Source organism: Zalophus californianus, chromosome 1, assembly GCF_009762305.2.
Source record: "Zalophus californianus isolate mZalCal1 chromosome 1, mZalCal1.pri.v2, whole genome shotgun sequence".
Lineage (NCBI taxonomy): Eukaryota > Metazoa > Chordata > Mammalia > Carnivora > Otariidae > Zalophus > Zalophus californianus.
This window is the reverse complement of record NC_045595.1, coordinates 71,335,324-71,352,883: the sequence shown is the minus strand read 5'-3', so window position 1 is coordinate 71,352,883 and position 17,560 is coordinate 71,335,324. Positions and strand designations below refer to the sequence as shown.

General features: G+C 44.6%; 1 protein-coding gene across 1 annotated transcript in view; it reads left to right on the top strand.

Moving 5' to 3' along the window:
* The window catches only part of CMTM8 (CKLF like MARVEL transmembrane domain containing 8), a 108,681-nt gene extending 91,501 nt beyond the window's left edge, over window positions 1–17,180 (top strand). The window contains exons 3-5 of the mRNA XM_027585055.2: window positions 4,411–4,584; window positions 15,052–15,168; window positions 16,746–17,180. Of these exons, the coding sequence (XP_027440856.1) occupies window positions 4,411–4,584; window positions 15,052–15,168; window positions 16,746–16,829 (375 nt within the window). The 3' untranslated portion in view covers window positions 16,830–17,180. The remainder of the gene's footprint in view (window positions 1–4,410; window positions 4,585–15,051; window positions 15,169–16,745) is intronic.
* The last annotated feature ends 380 nt before the right edge of the window (window positions 17,181–17,560 follow it).

The window sequence follows — 17,560 nt, the reverse complement described above, 5'->3', positions numbered from 1 at the left end:
CTAAATTGCTCTCAATTGGGAACTTGTTACATGAATTATAGAAAACTGGGCAACTGTCAAAATTGGCATAGATCAGTGTGTAGTAGCACGAAGGAAGTCCCCCATGATACTGTTCATGGAGAGAAGCAAGTCATAAGCACCGTGTACAGCTTGATCCATATTTTCAAGAGAGAAAGAAAAGGATGTACAGATGGTAGTTACAGATTCAAGGAAAAGAATTTAAGAAAGGTAGATTTAAAGTTTTTATATTGGTTTCTCTTGAGAATTTACAACTGGTGGATGGGGGTTGTTGCTTCTTTGTATATTTTTTATATACTTTCTATATTTCTGTGTTTATTTTTACCTGCCTTTATCACTTTGGGAATTTTTTTTAAGTCTTAGCTTTACCATTCAAAAAAGTCTTAGCCTAAAAAAAATGCTCATCAGTGAAAAAAAAAACAAACAGTATTCTTGTAGTCTAAGCAAATAAAGATTTAAAGTTTGTCTTAAGCAAATAAAGATCTAGAGTTTGTCTTAAACACACACACACACCCAGCAGGAGATGACTAACATTTTTGTAGAGTGATTTTCATCAGTATTGGTTATAGTGAGAGACAAAAGGCTTGCTTCTTCTTTCTGTTACCTAGGAAATTCACTTGGGTAGAATCCTTTTTCTTGACAGGGGCGTTCTTTTAACTGTGTTTTCTGGTGAGGTCATGGGTCAGGTATTCCTGCTCTTTGAGAGATAGCTCAGTTAATGATATTGTCCCTTTGTGTAAAAGATGACCACTGCTAGCACATTAGACAAAGCGTCTCTAGACAGTGGACCCTGCTTGCTTTAATAATGAAAAACGCATTCAGAGCCAAGAGCTGTTAGGTGAGCCGGTCTAGCCGGACACAAACTCCTGCTGGAGACTTAAACCCTTACGTTCCCCTGGGGAAACGACCTAACCCTGTTTGCCGTGTTATGTTTCACAGCAGTTATGTTTCCTCTGTGCATCATCAAAAAAGGGCCATTCTGACCTTTTCAGTTTGAAGCAAGAACCCCGTGATGTTATTTCAGACCCCACTGTGCTGGATTACATCTAACTACCAGTCTCACTGATCCAATGAGTATCACATCTATGTGTGTAGATTACCTGTCAGTTATGATGAATTCAGGCCCGAAACCCCATTAGTGTGAGGCTTAGCACTTTCTGGAATTCTATCTCATTTTGTACATCTTCACTTTTGATAAATTCTGCTGCCACGAATGTAAGCATAAAAGCACATCTCCATTAAGCATTGCTTTGGAATTTATATACAATATCAAAGAGATAAAAGGAACAGCAACTTTCAACTCTAAAGAGGGGAAGCAGCAACATTTAGAGTCTGTTTTGTGCTCCCCAGCACAGCAACCAAACTGTAGCAGAGAGGTGGGCTTCTCGCAGTGAGCCGTGTACAATGTCCCTTGGAAACCTGTCTGAGGGCTTCATGGCCTCACAGTAAGTCTCCTTCTTAAAGAGGGGCCTGCACCCTTGTGCTTGCAGCATCCGCTTATCCCCATCTGGAGGTCCTGGCCACCTCAGGCTGGGTAGGTTGAAAACTGAGCTCAGGAGCTGTGGTAAAGATCAGCCCCTTCACCTGGTCCTGTTTCATTGTTCAGGTGAGGAAGTGACAGCCCTTGTACGCATCATACATCTTTCCAGAGACTCTGCGTGTCTTTCCACTCTATCCTAACCTACTAAATCTATTCGAGTCCTGGCCCAGCCACTTTGGAAGTGTGTCTGGAATTCCCTCACTTCCCAGTATTCACTGCCACCATCCTGGTCTTGAATACATCATCTTCTCCCACTGGGACTATTGTGACAGTCTGTGAGCTTGTCTCCTCCCACACACCCCCTCTTCCCCTCCACGTGCCTGTTCTCCCCAAGCAGCCAGAGTGATATTGTAACCAAACTAACGTGCATTTGCTCCTTGGTGAGACTCAGATGGAAACCACACCAGGTGGAGTTGTCACACAGCAAATGAGATCACGGAGAATCCCTCCCAAAGCCGTGACTCCCTGAGCAAGGGTGAACGGGTTCCTTTTATTTAGGGTTAGGATGAATATTTAGATTTGTAATTGCATGTAGAGGGGAGCATAAGGCTGCGCATGCACCTTAAGGAAACCTGTCTGAACATACGTTGTATGTTATATAAATGAGGCTGGGCTCCTCCTTGGAACTTGTGTGGAGATTTCTTTTTTTTTTTTAAGATTTTATTATTTTTGTGAGAGAGAGAGAGAGCATGTGAGTGAGCATGAGCAGGGGAGAGAGGCCAAGGGAGAAGCAGACTCCCCACTGAGCAGGGAGCCCAATGCGGGACTCGATCCCAGGACCCTGGGATCATGACCTGAGCCTAAGGCAGACGCTTAATGGACTGAAGCCACCCAGGTGCCCAGAGATTTAGTATTATAATGAGGTAAAGGTACCTGTCAGTCATTCCCTGGGTCCCTCCATGGTCTCTCTGTAGAGGCGTGAGTGGGGGTTAAGTTCAAACTGATCTGGGGGTCTGGGCCACCAGAACTCTTTGGGCAGTCGCTGTTTCTTGAGGGGTAGTTTCAGTTTTCATCACAGGATGTTATACCCGTCAGGTCTTCTACCTCAGTTAAGAGATAAGCTAGAAAGAAGAGCTTAAGAAGAATATGGGACAAAGGTCAGTGGGTACAAGCAGGTGAGCAGTAAAGGTCAGGTTTTGGGGTCTAATTTACCTTACCTACCAGGTAAATTAAAAATTTACCCTGGTCCTATCACTCTCTTGCTCAAACCCTGTCACCTGCCTAGGAGAAGGTACAAAATTCTTAGGCCACCTGGGCCCATATAATCTGACCCACCCCGACCTCTCTTAACATTTTGCACCAATGTCCTAACTTAGTATACTTTTTTTTAATAGGTTCTAGAAGGCAGCAAAGCCCCTCCCTGCTCTGGACCTTTGCCCATGCTGTCTTCTTGCTTAACTCTCGCTAGCTCTTACTGGGTCTTAAGGTATTCTTCAGCATGGCCTTCCCTGACCACTTCCCATGCTTGCAACAAGGGTATATCTCTCTATTATATACCCATATCATACCCTTCAATTTCCTTCATAGCATTTTTCACAATTATAATTATTCAGATATTTCCCCCCGCTAGACTTTAAGTTATGAACAGCAGGGTCTGTTCAATGTGTGCCCCACCCATCCTTAGGGCCTGATAGCAGGAAGCCTGGCAGAGTTTAGTGCTCTCAAGGGTTAAACAAATAAGTGAAAACAATCTTCCTAGATTTGTGATTAAAATTCCTGTAATAATTTGTTCCGTATGCCACAAAGAAAGCTAAAACAGAATTATTTGTCCTGAGTCTTATCAGCTAGAGCCTGCCCTGACTCCTGGGGATATGGTTTGGATACTAACTTTTTCATGACCTAGGCATAAAGTCCTGGTCCCTGGAAGGTGCTGGAATGCGAGATGCATCCTTTGCTCTGGCCTTCCTTTGTTCAGGACTAAAGATGCGCACAGTTCAGATCAGTTTCTTTTCCCCTGATGAAATCTTCCTCTAGTCAATTGGTGACATTGATTTGGCTTTGGGTTTGGTCTTATTCATCAGCAGTGACGATTTGGATGGCTCTTGCTGGAATAAATGCACAACTTATGTTAAAATGCTGAATGCCGGTGTCTGCACTGGGCCCCTGTGTGTTCTCCTTTCTGAAGGCTCTCTCAGGCCATGTGTTACTTGCCATCTGCGGGGGGAGAGGGGCAGCGGTGGCAGGTGGGGAATCCTCAGAGTTTCATCCCTTGAGAGCAGATCAGTTCCATGGACCACCTCAAGTGGACCTGCAGTCTTGTTCCTTGACAAGCATCAGCCTGTGAGCAAATTCCAGCCACAGGTGTGTGTAGCACGTCCCCTCGTAGTATTTTAAAAATCGTTATTAGTGCTAACATTTAAAAATTAAGATTATCATGTACAAACTTGACTTTCTGTGTTTTCTTGAGGGGAAAAAAAATAAAAGGAAGATCTAGCAAAATTGACACACAACTGGGGAGCCTGCCTGGCCCAGTCAGTGGAACATGTGACTCTGGATCTTAGGGTCATGAGTTCAAGCCCCACATTGAGGGCTAGAATTTACTTAGAAAAAGATTGGCCCACAGCAGTTGGCTGGAGCTGAGTAGAGACTGCCCCTTACAAAAGACACCGTTTTTCTTGTTTTCTGGTCTCTCTTCAGCCTACCATGTTCATCTTTTGTACCTTCCTGGCATTTGTGGGCACGTGAGTTTGCAACCCCTGTTTTGTATTCATAAGTCACGTGTATGTGTAAATATGAACAAATGCTATAAATGACACTCTGTATAATTGTTTTTTTTTTCTCTGTCCCTGCTTCCTTCTTTACTTTCTCCTTGTGTCTCCGTTTTCTTTCAAACTGCCTCTGCCATTTTACAGGTTCTGGGACTGCTGGTGTGGACACTGATCGCTGGAACTGAGTACTTCCGGGTCCCTGCATTTGGCTGGGTCATGTTCGTAGCTGTATTTTACTGGGTCCTCACCGTCTTCTTCCTCATCATCTACATAACAATGACCTACACCAGGATTCCCCAGGTGCCCTGGACAACGGTGGTAAGGAAGCCAGGGACTGAACTTTGTCCTTCCTAGTCCTTAGTCCAACAATTCAGGATTCTCTCTCTGCCAGCAAAGCAGGGGACAAAGCCAGGGGGAACCTAACACAGCAGGTGTTTTATGCCTGAGTGTGGAACTGGGCATGTTGGAAGGTCTAGGAATTTCTTTTAGGCAAAAATAGCAAACCAGTTCTCAGAAGACTGAATGAAGAGAAATTCAGTTCTTCATTAGTTCCTCATAAACACCATCACCTGGAAATAAGTACATCAAAGCACCAGCCTCGGCAGATCTCACTTCCTTTAAACCCCTCCTGGGGCCACGACCTTGGCCCTTTGTGCACAGAGCTCTTTGAGGTTGGGATGCACAGTGTGTGCAGAGTTAGAATGAAAAACAAAACTGCTGTTAGAATAAATAGGTGTCTTCATATTTGGAAGCAAGTGCGGTCATGGGTGATTGGATGTTTGTCCTGGCTCCGGGCACCATGGTGGGTGCGGCATAAACTAAGGGGAACACACAGTCTGGGATGAAATAGATAAGAAAAATTCTTGTCTTAGTCGGCTCTGGCGCCATAACAAAATACCATAGACTGGGTAGCTTAAATGACAGAAATTGAGTTCTCATACTTGTAGAGGCTGGAAGTCCACAATCAGGTGTCAATAGAGCTGGTCTCTGGTGAGACTCCCTTCCTGACTTGCAGATGTCTGCCATCTTTCTGTGGCCTCACATGGATAGGAACGGATGCTGTCAAGAGGATCCCACCCTCTTGATCTCATCAAACCCTAATTACCTCTCAAACGCCTCATCTCCAAATACCATCACGTTGTCAGTCAGAGCTTCAACGTGTGCACTTGGGGGGACACAGACATTCAGTCCATAACATTCTGCCGCTGGCTCCCCCAAATCATGCTCTTCTAACATGCAAAATACATTCATTCCATCTCAACATCCCCAAAAGTCTTAACTCATTCCAGCATCAACTGAAGTCTAAGATCCAAAGTTTCAACTAAATATCATCTAAATCAAGTATGGTGAGATTGGAGGTACAGTTAATCCTGAGGCAGAATTCCTCTCCAGTTGCGAGCCTGTGAAACCAGACAAGTTATGTACTTGTAAAATACAGTGGTGGGACAGGCACAGGATTAGATGGTCCCATTCCAAAAGGGAGAAATAGGGAGGAGGGATGGGGTGGCGAGTCCAAGGCAAGCCCAAAACTTACAAGGCAAATTCCATGGGATCTTAAGGCTCCAGGATAAGCCTCTTTGGTTCAGTGCTCTGCCCTCCAGGCCTACTGGGGTGGCACTGTCACCCCTATGCGTTTGCAGGGTGACCCTGCCCCTGAGGCACTGGGGTGGGCACGTCCTGGCTCACAGAAACCAGAGAGGCAGCCCAAGCCTTTGACTGAGGAGGAACCAGCCTGCCCCCAGGGCTGATGATCTCTGAATCAGCCTTTGGGTAACTCATTCTTTTTTCTTAAAGATTGGCACATATTCACAGCCAAATGGCTCTATGGTTCTATCGTATAGATTCCAAGAAGCTCAACAGCACTCCTTTATTTTGTCCCGTCTTCACCCCTTTTCATTCAAACTAACAGTGTTTCACCAGTATAATCCCTTACCTGTTCCTGGCTTCTACTGACACATGATTAGATCTGTGGTTTGCAAGTGGTTTGCACCCATGATCTCTTTATCAAATGGTTGTTTGGCTACACCTGTACTGTTCTCTTCAGAGCAAGCTTTTTCTTTTTCTTTTTTTTTTTTTAAATAGATTTATCTATTTGAGAGAGAGTTGGGCGGGGGGAGGAACAGAGAGAGAGGGAGAGAGAGAGTCTGAAGCAGACTCCATGCCGAGTGCACAGCCCAACACAGGGCTTGATCCCATGACCCCAAGATCACAACCTGAGCTGAAACCAAGAGTTGGATGCTCAACCAACTGTGCCACCCAGGAACCCCAAGTTTTCTTATTTTTTTGCAATATGGATAGGCTGAGAACTTTCCAAACCTTCACGTTCTGCTGCCTTTTTGCTTAACAATTTCTTCTTTAATTCACCTCTCTCCTTGGTGCATTTTACTATAAACAGGAGGAACCAAGCCGCTCCTTTAACACGTTGCTTAAAAAATCTCATTTAAATATCCAGTTTTTTGCTTGCAAGCTCTATCTTCCATGAAGCACTAGAACACAGTTCAGCTAAATTCTCTGCCACTTTATGACAAGGATGACCTTTCCTCCAGTTTCCAAAAACATGTTCCCCATTCCATTTGAGATCTCTCCACAATGGCCTTTAACATCCATATTTTTACTAAGATTCTGTCTGTGGTTATTTATGCATTCTCTAAGAAGATGGAAGCTTTGTCTTAGCCTCTTTTCTTCCTAAGTCCTCACTGGAATCACCTTCAACATCCATAGTTCTAGTATACTCCTCAAAACTCTCCAGCCTTTACTTATTATCCAGTTCCAAAGCCAGTTTTATATTTTTAGATCTTTGTTACAGCACCCCACTCCTGGTTCTAAAATCTGTCTACCCCACTCTCGATATAAATTCTAGATTAGTCAGAGTTCTCTAGAGAAGCATAGGCATTAGGGTGTGTATGTGTGTGTATATGTAAAGAGATTTACTAGAAGGAATTGGTTCACATGATTGTGGAAACTAAGAAGTCCCAAGATCTGCTGTCCACAAGCTGGAGACCCAGGCACGCTGATGATGTAGTTCCAGGCTGAGTCCAAAGGCCTGAGAACCAGGGAACCTGATGCTCTAAGTTCTAGTCTGAAAGGCACCAGGCCTGAGACCCAAGAAGACCTGATGTTTCAGTTCAAGCCCAAAGGATGGAAAAAAGACTGATGTACCAGCTCAAGGTAGTCAGGCAGGAGCAGTTCCCTCTTACTCAGCCTTGAGCACCTCAGAGTAACAGTCACATGGGAATACCAGGTGAGGGGATATAGTCCAAGGGACCTGGGGGAATGTAAGGAATGCTGTTTTGGAAAAAGAGGGGTCTTAAAAGGATGTCTTGAGCAAGGTGCTTGTGAACTTGGAAGAAGAGAACTTGGAAACTGTCACAGGAGAGCAAATGGGTAAAATGTGGGAATGAGTGGTACCTTTCATTCCACTCCTGCTGAGTCTCAGTTCCTAGGTATGCTGTCTGGATCAGGGCTTGGCAAACTTCCTCTATACAGGACCAGACAGTAAGTATTTTCTCCTTTGGAGGCTATGCAATCTCTGTCACAACTACTCAACTCTGCTTGCAGCATGAGATCAGCTGTAGACAATTTGCAAATGAATGAACATGATCCTCTTCCCAGTAAAATTTTATTCCCAAAAACTGGCTGTGGGCCAGATTTGGCCTGTGCCCATAGTTTACTGACTTCTGCTCCAGATCATCTCTGGTCTCTCTCTTCTCTAAGCCTAAAACACTTCTCACTGATTTTTTACATTAGAAATTTTAAATTTTAAAATATTTAAAGATATTTTAATACATTAAAATTTTAAAACATTAAAGATTGGGGCACCTGGGTGGCTCAGTTGGTTAGGCGACTGCCTTCGGCTCAGGTCATGATCCTGGAGTCCCGGGATCGAGTCCCACATCGGGCTCCCTGCTCGGCGGGGAGTCTGCTTCTCCCTCAGACCCTCCCCCCTCTCATGCTCTCTCTCTCTATCTCATTCTCTCTCTCAAATAAATAAATAAATAGATAAATCTTTAAAAAATAAAATAAAACATTAAAGATTGATTTATCTAGAGAGAGAGAATGGGAAGAGGGGCAAAGGCAGAGGGAGAGCGAGAATCCTCCAGCAGATTCCCCACTGAGGGGCTCCATCCCAAGACCTTGAGATCATGACCTGAGCGGAAATCAAGAGTCAGCCACTTAACCACCTGAGCCATCCAGTGGCTTAAAATTTAAAATGTAAATTTAAAATTTTAAGATAAATTTTAAAATGTAAAAATAAAATGTTTAAATAAAAATTTAAAATGAAAATTATAATTTTAGGGGTGCCTGGGTGGCTCAGATGGTTAAGCATCTGCCTTTGGCTCAGGTCGTGATCCTGGGGTCCTGGGATCAAGCCCCACATGGGGCTCCCTGCTGAGTGGGGAGCCTGCTTCTCCCTCCCCCTCTGCCTGCCGGTCCCCCTGCTTGTACTCTCTCTCTAATAAAAAAAAAATAAAAAATCTTTTTAAAAAAATTACAATTTTAATATTAAAAAATTAAAATAATGCTCTAGCTTGGTCGGTAGAGCATGAGACTTTTTTGTTCTCCTAAGCAATAACATTTAATTTACTCATAAATTTGTAATTTGGGAAAGGCTCAGCAGGACAGTATATCTCTGCTTCCTTAGTCAGCTGGGCTGACTTGAAGGTGGTTGGAGGCTGGAATCATCATATGTCTAGCAGTTGATACCACCTGTCAGTGGGACCTCTGGCCAGAGCCAGGGCCAGAATACCTACACATGACCTCTCTGTGAGCCTGCTTGGATGGTCCACAGCCTGGTGCCTTGGGTTCCAAAAACTATACATTTTTTCATTCTTTATTTAAATTCAGTTTAGTTAACATATACTATATTATTAGTTTCAGGGGTAGAATTTAGTGATTCATCATCTGCATATAACACCCAGTGCTCATTCCATCAAGTGGAGCATGACACTCTTGATCTTGGGTTTGTAAGTTTGAGCCCCATGTTAGGTGGAGAGATTACTTAAAATTAAAAAAAAAATTGAAATTTTTTTTTAAAGATTTTATTTATTTGACAGAGAGACACAGCGAGAGAGGGAACACAAGCAGGGGGAGTGGGAGAGGGAGAAGCAGGCTTCCCACTGAGCAGGGAGCCCGAAGCGGGGCTCCATCCCAGGACCCTGGGATCATGACCTGAGCTGAAGGAAGACGCTTAACGACTGAGCCACCCAGGCACCCCTGAAATATTGCTTTTAATGGTACTTTTTTTTTTAAATAATGCTCCCTTCTGGCACTTCCTAGTTTTAAAATGCTTTGATTTGCATGATCAGAATTTATCATCATGAAGTGTGTCCCCATTTTATAAATAAGAAAATTGAGATTTAGAGCCTCATGACTTTGCCCAGATGCACACACAGCTGGGGCCCATCTCTCTCTTGACTTCCATCCAGCATTTTTTCTTATCTTGTCCCACTCCAGGCATGCCTCTCCCTGAGTAATAAATAAGAACCCCAACCAGCTCAGAAGACCAGGACTTGTAGGTCCTTTAGAGTTGTTTAATCCTTCATCTTTTTTTTTTAAGATTTTATTTATTTGTCAGAGAGAAGGAAAGCGAGCACAAGCAGGGGGAGTGGCAGGCAGAGAAGAGAGGGAGAAGCAGGCTCCCCCAAGCAGGGAGCCCAATGTGGGGCTCAATCCCAGGACCCTGGAATCATTACCTGAGCCGAAGGCAGATGCCCAACCGACTGAGCCACCCAGGCGCCCCTGGAATTTTACACACATGTGAGTGTGTAACTACTAAGGTGGAGGCTGACGGTCTTGCTTGATAAGATGAAGGATTCAGGGGCGCCTGGGTGGCTCAGTCGGTTGGGCATCTGCCTTCGGCTCAGGTAATGATTCCAGGGTCCTGGGATTGAGCCCCACATTGGGCTCCCTGCTTGGGGGAGCCTGCTTCTCCCTCTCTTCTCTGCCTGCCACTCCCCCTGCTTGTGCTCTCTTTCCCTCTCTCTGACAAATAAATAAAATCTTAAAAAAAAAAGATGAAGGATTAAACAACTCTAAAGGACCTACAAGTCCTGGTCTTCTGAGCTGGTTGGGGTTCTTATTTATGTGTAAATTAAGTGTAAATTCAGTGAGTGTTGAATTCTCGCCACCCAGACACAGTTTTTGGGCATCTTAATCAACTGGGGAATATTCTTCACTTCCCGGAGAAATAAATTGGAAAGGTGCTCTCAGAATTGTTAGATTTTCTGTTGTTTATTTCCCTCCCTAAGGCAATCCAGAAATCTGGGCTTTTGTGTGAACTCTTTCACTTTTAAAATATTTTTAGCCAAATTTTAAAAACTTATTTTGTTGCCAGCAGCTGCTACAGGTCAAACATGTCTGACTTCGGGTTGGGGGGTTTTTATTTCCTGCTCTGAGAAGCCCCTTTGTGACCTCTCAAAGCATTTTTGAATGGGGTAAGCAGTGTTACCTGGATATCCAAAGTGGGATCTGGGAAAAGTTTTCATGTGTAACAACTAAGGTCTCAGATCTTTATTACCTGTGCCCAGCAGAACCTCTTGCAGGAAAAGACTGGTTCAGATGCTGGCCCTCACTGTATGTCCTACACTAACCGGAGCATGGCAAGGATCAGGCCAACCCAGGACTCTGCTGAGGCAGCTGATGGGCTTCTGGTGCCAGAGTGAGCCTTGTAGAATCTTACTGCTCAAAGTGCAGTCCCTGGACCAGTAGCATCACATGGGAGCTTATTAGAAATCTTTGGTCCTGCCCCAGACCTACTGAATCGGAAGCTCTATAGAGGGTCTGGCAATCTCTATGAGAAGGTTCCCAGATAATTCTTAGGCACCTAAAGTGTAGGAAACACTGGTTTACAGATAATTATAGGTCCACACCCCTTCCCTGGAACCTTTAGGCTGGATATGTTTGCAATCACAGTTTTTTTTTTTTTTTTTCAAATTTTAGAAGTAATCTGGTGCATTTATTACATAAGGTGAGCCCTCCCTCTGAGTCTGGGGGCAACACTGTAATCAGACATGTCAATGTTTCTGCAAGAACACCTGCATTTTCCTGCTAAGAGGAATGCTAAAGACTGCATTGCCCCTGTGTCAGTGCAAGCCAGCTTTTGCTGCCTAATGACTTTGGGATTTACATTTGGTTGTCAGAGCATTTGAGGAATCTAAGATTAAAGAAGAGGGATCAGTAGACCTGGTTTTAGTCCCCTGGGAGCTTGGCTGGGAGACTGCCCATGGAACACTGCAAAAACCAGAGTCTCCTAAGTTTTGCCTTTAGCTCTTTGCTTGACAAGGCATGAGCTTTGCACTGGACTTGGCTTGACAATAGGCATTTTTCTTATTGCATCTGAGGAGAATACAGGTGCAGAGTTACTATGTCCATCCTTAACATGGAGCGGGAACCACAGCAGGTTCCCGCGAGCACCTCTGAGCTCCTGGGCAATATCATTTACCCAGAGAGGCTGCAATGAATGCTTTCTGACAAATCTGATCTGAGCTAAAACTTCAAAGCAATACAGTCTGTCCTCCTCAGAGCACTAAGCACCAGGACCTCCACAAATTCTGAGGATTTGTCCTCTGCAACTCCTCCCTGTTGGCTTCATTGCAAGCACTCTGAGCAGTACTGGGCACAGGGCACAGGGCGGAGGGTGAGGCCTCCTTCTGTTGGCAACATCAGCCACCATTTATGAAATACCTGTGTGCCAGAGGTCAGGCTGGGTCCTTCATACCTTACAGCATTTCACCTCACACTAACTGCAAAGAGGGAACAGATTATTTCTGTTTGGCAGGTAAAGAAACAGACGCTGAGAGGATTTTGATAGGAATAGGGCGCAGGTCCCTGGATGCCAACCACAGTTGTCCACCCTGGAGTCTGCTTGGCTCTCAGGGGACACGAGTGCCCTGGTTCCAACCTTCAGGAATTCTCTGAAACTGAAAGAACCTACCTCCCCTCTACTGGGAAGGGATGAGATGTTCTTAGCAGTTAGGCTTGGTCAGTTGTGGATACCAATAATACAATGTGGAGGGTCAACAAGGGGGCTAGCTGCTTGAGGGTTTTTATCTATGGGTGCCTTTATTTGGGGGAAAGGACATTTTATACCAAAGAGGGATCGAATTTCAGAAGAGAATAGCCTCCCTCCACCTTCTCCCAAAAAGGAACAGTTGGAAACCTTTTGTAAGACACCGTATTTGTTCTCTGTTCCCTGGGGCCCAGGGGTGGTTTGAGAACTGGCATGGGAGTTGGAGGGGCTCCCTGATCGTTCAGCTTGAACAGTCTCGGACTCGGGTCCTATTTCTTGAGAGCAGTACAATCTGTGTTTCTGTGAAGCTCAGTGCTATTCCGGAGCCCGCTGAAGCGTCGCCCTCGCCCTCCTTCCCTTCTGTAGCCACACAGATCTCTTTTTTTAACCTCTATAACAATCTCAGATCCGGGTTCTTTGCCCTTCTTTTTTCTTTCCTCTCTCCACCTATTTTCACTAGGTTCCCACTCCAGGCATTCTTCAGACATACTTACTTTGGGAGTCCTAGGAAGATGGTGGGAGCCAGCAGGTTCGGCTCTGAGGTAGCAAAATGGAGGCTGTGAGAACCCGTTGGGACCCCTCGGGGTGGTGTGTGGGGGAAGGAAGCCCTTCCCCACTTCCCTCCAAGGGAAATAGAATTTCTCATTTCCTTGGAAAAATGGATTGGGCCACACTTAGTATGGAGCCGTGTCCCCACTCCCTCTCCAGCCCTTCACCCACACGGCAGAGGGGACAAGGCCCGGGCCTGTGTCCAGGTGGTCCTGGCCAGGCTGGCCTCCTGGAAGCGCTCTCATTCGTCTCTCTCCTTGTATGGGGACTGGACATGCATGGGTGCCCCCAAATACATGTTTAAAGACGTTCCTCACAGCAGTGTTGGTAATCCCAAGAAAGCTAGGAACATCAAATGCCCATCAACAGGGGAAGAGTTAAATTCTGAGGTATTTGTGTCATGACAAGAAATGAGGTCCATCTGTTTGGACTGACAAGTAAAATTGCCCTTGGTATCTTTCTCAATGAAGGAAAAAATCCAAACAAAACAGAAAACCCCCCACTGAGATGCCTGACTATATGGCTCTGTTTGTATGAGATTGGGTGGTTGTTTATATCTCAAAGGAAAGGGTTGAGGTGAAAGGAGTAGACTGACTTTTTACTCCAGATTGTTCTGTCCAGACGGGATTTTGTTTGGTTACCATTGACATGCATTACCTTTTAATTTTTTTCTTAAGCCTTTTAATGTTTGAGATGTACTACATGGCTAATTTATTAAATAAATACCGCCACCTGTAAAAGGCCACAAAACAAAAACTAAAGTCTCACACCCCTCAGAGGTAACTACATTGAACTGTTTCAGCATTTAAAAAAAAAAAAAAGTAGGAAGTCCTTTACTTGGCAAATAGCCAATGTGCAAATCTCTAGAGGTAATGTGAAATGAAAAAAAAAAAAAACACTAGATTTTTTAAAAAATGCACAGATGTGTTTCTGGACCAAAACCCCCCACAACCAGCAAGCATAATGAATCACCAGGGAAACCAGGACTTCATGGGGACACATGTCTTTTTTTAAGACTTAGTTATTAGAGAGGGAGAGACAGAGTGAGGGGGAGGGGCAGAGGGAGAGGACAGGAAGAGAGAGAATCTCAAGCAGACTCCCTGCTCATTGGGGAGCCCAATGCAGGACTTGATCCCCGGACCCTAAGATCATGACCTGAGTCGAAATCAAGAGCCAGACACTTAACCAACTGAGCCACGCAGGCACCCCAGGGGACACGTTTCTAATGGCAGATGAGCATGCTGGGCAGCCTGAATCCTGGGACTGACCCTTATCATAAAGTTTAATCTCCTTAACCCAGAACAGTATAAGTAAAGTGTGGAGGTGGTAAGAGGGGATACACAACCCACCTCAGAAGCACCTGCATCTGGAAAATTCTATGTGCCTTTCTCCTAGAAGAAACAGATACTGCTTCCCGCCTACCCCTACCCATTCCTGTCTCTCTGAATGACTGAGGGAGAGCTGTAAGACCATGGGGGGCCTACTCCTTTGGTTTTCTGCATCGGTTTTGCCCCACCCCATCCCCACCTCTCACCCTTGTTCAGATGGGGTCAAGTTTGGCACATTTCACAGTTTGATTTCCTAGAGTTTAAATATAACTGAAAACCAAATACCTACTTGGATTTATACCTCTCTCTTCTCTAAGAATAGGAAAAAATAAGATGAAGCCAGGAGTGAGATTAGTTCCCAAAGGGCTCCGTTAATATGTATAATCTTCTTTTCATTTTTAAGAACTTGCTGCTGGGATTGAGGAGTTCACCTAAATGTCCCCTCCCCTGCTTAGGCTGGGGAATAGATCAGCTGGGCCTGCTTTGGGAAGAGCTATCTCGCAGCTCTGGGTCAAGGACAGGTGCCGAAAGGCTGTGGCTGCTGGGGCCCCCCAGCTGCCTGCCTTCCTCAGCCAGTAGGTCACCAAGGCTGAAATCTGAATGAAGCAAGGATCAAGAGCAAAGTGAGAGAGAGAGGTGGCCAAAGGGAAAAGCAAGGCAGCCTGGGTGTCTTGGGGGCAGGTGAGGGGTGTCTGGGTGTGCTGTGTAAAAAGTTGGTAGGAAGCCCCCTCCTCCTGGAGGCACTGATGAGCTGCTTCTCAGAGCCCTCATCCCTGCCCCCTCCAAGTGTCCAGATGCACCCCTTACCACACGTGGCATGCAGGTCTGACCACTTCAGAGATCCAGAGGTGCCCAGATCTTCCACACTCCCTGACCACTCCACCCCTCTCTCTCCCCCAGGGTCTGTGCTTTAATGGCAGTGCCTTCATCTTATACCTCTCAGCCGCTGTGGTGGACGCATCTTCTGTCTCCCCCGAGAGAGACAGCCACAATTTCAACAGCTGGGCAGCCTCATCGGTGAGTGAGCAAGCCCTTTCACCTGCCCCACCTCCTTCCTGCATGGTCAGGGTCACGATTTCCTCCTCCCAGTGGGGCTGGGGATCCAGGAGGAGGACCAAGTTATCTGTAGGGGCGGGAAAGCCTCACCTGCATTCTTGACACTGGCAATTAACTTGTTGGTTTGAAAGCATTAGAAACTACTGGGGCCTCCTGATGGCCTGAAGTGCACAGAGGTTAAAAGACCCAGCTTGAGTAAAAGCCAAATAGCTGGAACAAAATAAGTATTCGAGGAAGAAAAAATATTTGAGGCACTCTAAGAATAATTCTGCTGACTACAGTTCAAGTGGGGAGACAGTTGCAAAAAAAAAAAAATGAGCACACTATGATTCTATTTTTACTTAAGAAGTGGAGATGTTTGTTTATGCTATGCGAGTGCCTGGGAAAGCATACATGAACAGAGGTTCCTTCCAGAGACTGTGGTTGGTTGATGAGGGGAGAGCCTGAGGGGCTTCTGCTTTTTAATTTATGTGCTTCCACAGTATTTACATATTTAAACCATTAATGTGTATGGTAGTTCTGATTTTAAAAACTAATTTTAGAAGTTTCTCTGAGATGGCCTTAAAATATTCCATTCCCAAAAGAAGTAATTGGCAGGGGTTTGGGGGGCAGTTAAACAGGAATACCAAAATGATCATGTTAAAACTGATGATACACAGCCGTTTATTATATATATATATATATATATATTTTTTTTTAAGTGGGCTCCATGCCCATGTGGAGCCCAACATGAGTCTTGAACTCACGACCCCAAGCTGAGATCAAGAGTTGGGACACTTGATCAACCCAGGCCCCCCTTTCCCTATTTCTTGTATTCTGATATTTATATTCAAAAATCTCTATCTAAAGGTAGAGAGCATGGTGCACATGGTTCAGTCAGTTAAGTGTCTGACTCTTGATCTCAGCTCAGGTCTTGATCTCAGGGTCGTGAGTTCAGCCCCACATTGAGCTCTATGCTGGCCGTGAAGCCTACTTAAAAAAAAAAAAATTTAATCACAAGCTTTAGCAGCACTAAGCTCAAGCTATCATACAGCAAGAATCAGACAGACCTGGGCAGTGGCTGCCCCTTCAGAGGGACCTGCTTTTTCCCTGCTCACCGTTCACACCCTGTGGGTTCATCGCTTCCTCCCACCCACTCAACTCCTTTATGTAACTGACCCTATGGCAATCTGAGGTTAAGCCCTGGTCTAAAATTGTCTATACTAAATTAGGAATACATGTGCTTTTCTCAGATACACACCACCATATTCACCCTGAAGTGAACACCCTGTGGTTATTTGAGCAAAACTACAAGCTTTCCAGATATGTTTCAAAAAGAAAAACAAAAAACAAAACAAAACAAAACAAAACCCCAAATAACCAGCATAGCCAGAGATCATTTCAGAAGGAAAGTAATTGAACCAATAAAGCAATTTTAGATGAGAAAGCCTGGAGTCAAGGGATGCTATGAGTGCCTGATTCAATGGAGGTGAAATGATAACTTTTGCTAATTAGAATGTGCCCTAAGCCCTCTTTCTATTATGCTCTGTTTTCTCCAGTTCTTCGCCTTTTTGGTCACCATCTGCTATGCTGGAAACACATATTTCAGTTTTATAGCTTGGAGATCCAGGACCATACAGTGATTTGCCATTTTGAGAATTAAACAGGAGAAAGCAGGAAGAATCTCACTAAAAAAACAGCAACAACAAACTGTAGGTATAATGTATATTTCCAGAGAATTATATTTAACTAATGTTTTTATATACTTAGTTAAATTTGCTCACAGTGGTTTGTTACAATTAAACTGGATACTTATTTGCAAATTGTTGTAGCCATATAATGAACTCTTAAATATCTTATTCATGTCTTCATGGACCTTATTTTCTTAGACAATGTATAAATAGATAAATTGCTAATGTTAAGACTGTGTCGAGTTTGTAAACCTCACTTTTAAAATGCCAGATTCTTTTCTGATTAAATGTTTCAAAATCTTGGGTAAGGTGTCTGATTTGAGAAAGGAGACCTACTGCCAAAGCCCAAGGTTGGGTGCTGTGGGTAAATCTTCATCCTCACAAGGCTGCCCAATTGTAGTATTGCCCAGACACCCTTGTCCATAGCCACCAGGCCCGGGTAGTAGGAGAGACCCTTCTCCCCGAGACTGGGGATCATCAGTGGCCATGATTCTCACATGCTAACCAGCTGACCCAGAAAGCATGTAATGAGACACTGGCCTTGCAGTTCGGTAATAAACTCATCCTGAGTGATGGTGCTAAATGCCCAGACTGATGTGCTGTGTGGCAATTTTTTCCTAATACATATTAAAATAAGTGCATAACCATTAAGCCGATAAATACTTGCATGTACCTTAAGATAC